This window comes from Phoca vitulina, unplaced genomic scaffold (genome assembly GCF_004348235.1).
Source record: "Phoca vitulina isolate PV1807 unplaced genomic scaffold, GSC_HSeal_1.0 scaffold2, whole genome shotgun sequence".
Classification (NCBI taxonomy): domain Eukaryota; kingdom Metazoa; phylum Chordata; class Mammalia; order Carnivora; family Phocidae; genus Phoca; species Phoca vitulina.
Genome location: NW_022589705.1, coordinates 18570321 through 18575303, shown reverse-complemented (window position 1 = coordinate 18575303; position 4983 = coordinate 18570321). Strand labels below are relative to the sequence as shown.

At 35.1% G+C, this 4983-nt stretch overlaps 1 protein-coding gene across 2 annotated transcripts in view; it reads left to right on the top strand.

Annotated features, from left to right (window-relative positions):
- The window catches only part of AGL (amylo-alpha-1, 6-glucosidase, 4-alpha-glucanotransferase), a 77457-nt gene extending 73678 nt beyond the window's left edge, over nt 1–3779 (top strand). The window contains exon 34 of one of the 2 annotated variants that reach the window (XM_032422837.1): nt 1192–3779. In XM_032422837.1, the coding sequence (XP_032278728.1) occupies nt 1192–1309 (118 nt within the window). In that variant the 3' untranslated portion in view covers nt 1310–3779. The remainder of the gene's footprint in view (nt 1–1191) is intronic. The other variant, XM_032422827.1, reaches the window with a different exon arrangement.
- The last annotated feature ends 1204 nt before the right edge of the window (nt 3780–4983 follow it).

Genomic DNA, 4983 nt, shown 5'->3' with positions numbered 1-4983 from the left:
GATAGATAGATAGATAGATAGATAGATAGATAGATAGATAGATAGATAGACAGACAGATCTCTATCTCTGTATATTTATCTATCTCTATATATTGAAAACCTACATTCACACCAGTTCCACTCAGTGTTTTATCTTGTTTTCTCCCTTTTCATATTTGTAATTCCCTTTTCCAACAGTGAGTAAGCTATTCCCCATACTCTGCTATCACTACCAAATGGATTCAGCTCACCCTTTTCTGGCTCTTGGTATACCTCTTCCTTCATGGGCCTGACAACCCCACACTAGGCCACACTTAATGTGTGGATGCCCTCCTTGCACCACTTGGGTTCTAGGACACCCCACCTTGGTGTGAACTCTCCTCATACACCTCAGCTGTGGCATCCTACCCTGTGCTATCCCTGCTACCCTTCTTTCCTCTTCTCCCCAACTCTGATCACCGACCTTTGTCCCACCTAATGACTTGAGGAATGAATTTTTCAGAAAGGAAGGGAAAGAAGAATTCTTTTACCAGTATGGATACGTTCCATGTTCTAGTTCCACATATAATTATGAGCAGCATGTCACTGGTTCTGTAAGTTTGTCTCTTAACTTCAGTACTATATTAGTTTGCTAGAGCTGCCATAACAGAGCACTACAAACTGAGTAGTTTAAATATTTTCTTATTGTCTCACAGTTCTAGAGGCCAGAAATTTGAAATCAAGGTGTTGGCAGGGCCACGCTCCCTCTGAAGTTGCTAGGGAAGATCTCTCCCAGCCCTCTCTCCTAGGTTCTTTTTTTTTTTTTAAGATTTTATTTACTTAAATAAATATTTACTTTTAAGATTTTATTTATTTACTTGAGAGAAATAGTGTGCTTGAACACGAGCTGGTGGGGGGGGGGGCGCCGAGGGAGAAGGAGAAGCAGACTCCTTGCCGAGCAGGGAGCCAGATGCGGAGCTCGATCCCAGGACCCTAGGATCAGACGCTTAAGGCAGATGCTTAAACAACTGAGCCACCCAGGTGTCCCTCAAAGAATAATTTCAATCTAAATTCTTTATACATAGATAAGGATATCCTGTTTTATTTTGTAGCAAATGACTATATATGATTATTTTTCTATACTAGAAGGAAAAGCACCAAATGTATTGCCTATTTTGTTAATCCAAACAAGATATGTGTTGTATCTCATAAAATGTCTTTTCTTTTTTTAAGATCCCCTTGGAAAGGACTTCCTGAACTGACCAATGAGAATGGCCAATACTGTCCTTTCAGCTGTGAAACACAAGCCTGGTCAATCGCTACTATTCTTGAAACACTCTATGACTTGTAGTTGATTCATGGATATGTATTAAGTATGCAGTCACTTGTATTATGGAATGCAAGGTCAAAATATAATGTAAATGTTTTATATGCACAGGCTTGAGTCATTTTAAAAATCTTATTCATAAGATATTGATGCCCAGTTAGGTAAGACTTTAAAAGCATTGATCTTTCTTTTGTTTTGTTTTGTTTTTTTAATGTACACAGATAGCTTTTGATTTGAATCAGAAAGAAAAGCTATCATAACCAATAGGATGTTTTTCTTTTGAATTCAGGAGGTATTCTTGAAATGCCTAGAAATAAAGAGTTTGATCCAGAGTTTGAAAAAGAAAAATCATGTAATCTATTGTACATAAGTGAAAACGAAATATGAGAATGTAATAATGAAAGAAATGGAAAAGTATTTTTAAATTGTGGTATTATATCTTCTTTAGTAATAATACATACTGAATATGCTATAGTTAACTAATGTTCTCACCTTTTACTGTATTATTCCTAGCACCTTCCAAACTGCATTCGATAAATATTAACTAAATATTGAATCATGGAAGTATCTATCTAGTTCACTGTGTGCTTTTATTTCACTAATGTATTAATATGTTTTTAATATAATGAATGCCATAATTTGCTTATGTTAATGATGCATACATAGGATGTATGAAAAAAATACAAGCATTTAAGAATTTATTTCCCACAAACAGTTTTGTAGAATTAATCTTGAGTTCCTGCTTCCTACTGTGAGATGGTTTACGTTCTCAAAATGCACATTGTTGGTCATACTTATGAGAACTTTGAAGAAAAACACGCTAAATTAATTTTTCTAAAACTTAATTATTTTTAGTTTGTGTGTAAAAGATATTGATGGGTCATAGTAGATGCTAGTTTCCTATTAACTAAAACCTACATTGACAAGCTTAGCATTGAGAACAACCTTAATGTAATAAAAATATATGAATCTAGTAGTTATCTTGAATTCAGTAGAATCATTTAAAAAGTTTTTCATGACCTTAATTCTGAAAAGTCATAAAAGGAAAAAGGTTTTTAACATTTATATGAGTTAATATTTTTGAATAATACTTATTCTCTAGATGGATTTTTTTTTATCATTTTACTGTTTTTGTCTCAAGAAAAAACTTAAATAAGATCATTATACTTTTAGTTGAAAGAAAATAGTTGCAAAAATCCTTTCATTACTATTTAATATTTTTCAGGTGTATTTATAGTTAATAAAATAATGGTACAGTAACACTTTTCTCACTTAAAGGTCACATACCGAACCATCTGAAGTATGACTAAGAAATAAAAATAAAAGAAGCAAACTAAAACTTCTAGGTAGCAAAAACATATGAATACTTAAAGATGTCAAATTCCCACATTCAGTAGCTCTTGCAACTTATTGTGTCCTGCACACCCGTTTTCAAAGCTGACCCTACTTTAGAAATAGTTTTAACTAGCTTACTTTTTTGGTTTCCCAACCTAAAGCAGATTAAATCCTACAAATTTTAGGACAGTTATGATAGTCATCTGATCACTATCTATAAACTCATTGGTTTCCAAATGTCCCTTCCTTCTTCATTGCTCAATGTATAAATTTCTCTACACTTTGCAGTTACAAGGAATGACCTTCCTTGAGAGAGGGAACCATTAGTCATCAAAGGTTTTTGCAGTTATGTTGCTGTACCTTAACTTCTTATATTAAAGGTGGTAAGAAAAATAACTGAAAACCGTGTATTTAATGAAATCAAGTAATAGCTGATAGTTAAATGGGATGGATGGACGAATGGATAGATAGATAGATAGATAGATAGATAGATAGATAGATAAAAAGTTGATAATTTCTAAAACATAGCCATATTGGGATGTAGGGCAATTACCCACCTCAGCAATTTTTAATGATATCATGTTGTACTAGAAAATTAATTGGTTGATATTCCAATAAGGAATATTAGGGAAAGAACATTGTGATTATCTGCATGGTCTATTTTAAAGTTTAAGAAGGCATGTTAGACATTATTTCATCAAAGGTAGTTAAAATAACAGTTTTAGACTTTAGAGGGATAAATGTCGTTTGAAGAACATTTAAATAAAATGCTTCATTCCTGAGTGATGATGGATGAGGTACCATTATATTACATTTTGATGATGGCTCTGTGCCTTGGTTCTTCACTAATCCAGATCAATCTTACTCTTTAACAAGAGAAGTAAGTTTGCCAGTATAACCAGTATGCTGTGATAATTTAATAAGTTTCAAAGATAGTTGAAGAAACATGAGACCTGTCATCATATCTGTGGACATTATAACCTAGTGAATTGTAATCTGTTTCCAATATGTTTTCAACTGCTATATCTAGTTTTAAAAATGTCATTTTTATGTCTGTGTGCCAAGAAAATAAAAATCTTTTCTAAAGGACCATATTTTATTTCATTCCATTATTTACCAATTAACTAATCTGTTGACTACTACCATTTATTCAGGGCTTGCTTATTTTAGGTACTTATTTTTTTGCAAGATGTGGGAGGGCAAAAAGAAGAGGAAGATTTTTAGGCTGTTTGGTAATTTATTTAATAGTCATATTGAAATTAGGAGCAAAATAAACTTTTGATATAAAATTAGATCTGTTAGCAAGTATACACTCCCCTATTATTTTTTTTTTTGCTGTTATGACTTTTTTTTAACTTTTATTTATTTTTGTTTTTTTTTTTCATTTTTTTATTGTTATGTTAGTCACCATACATTACATCATTAGTTTTTGATGTAGTGTTCCATGATTCATTGTTTGTGTATAACACCCAGTGCTCCATGCAGAACATGCCCTCTTTAATACCCATCACCAGGGGGCGCCTGGGTGGCTCAGTCGTTAAGCGTCTGCCTTCGGCTCAGGTCATGGTCCCAGGGTCCTGGGATCGAGCCCCGCATCGGGCTCCCTGCTCCGCGGGAAGCCTGCTTCTCCCTCTCCCACTCCCCCTGCTTGTGTTCTCTCTCTCGCTGTGTCTCTCTCTGTCAAATAAATAAAAAATCTTAAAAAAAAAAAAATACCCATCACCAGGCTAACCCATCCCCCCACCCCCCTTTTTTTTTTTTTTTAAAGATTTTATTTTTTGACAGAGAGTGAGAGAGGGAACACAAGCAGGGGGAGTGGGAGAGAGAGAAGCAGGCTTCCCACAGAGCAGGGAGCCCGATGCGGGGCTCAATCCCAGGACCCTGAGATCATGACCTAAGCTGGATGCTTAACTGAATGAGCCACCCAGGCGCCCAAGCCACCCAGCACCCCTCCCCCCCTGGTATTTCTTGAAACCTTTTACTCTACCATGAATTTTTTATTTACCTTTCATGAACTTACTAAAGGCAAATACTATAGGCCAGAACAGATATAATGTAGATGTGTGCTTCCCAAAAGTGGCCATAAAGATTGTTTCACATGTCTTTTTTTTTTTTTTAAGAGGATGTATGTATTTGAGAGTGAGCAATCAGGGGGAAGGGCAAAGGGAGAGGGAGAGAGAATTCAAGTAGACTCCCCGCTGAGCATGGGGCCCAAAGCAGGGCTCCATCCCAGGACTCTGAGATCATGACCTGAGCTGTATGCTTAACTGAGTGAGCCACCCAGGTGCCCCATTCTACTTTTGTTTTGTTTTTAATTATAATATAGAATAAAATAACATCAAATGACCAAAGTTGATCCATTT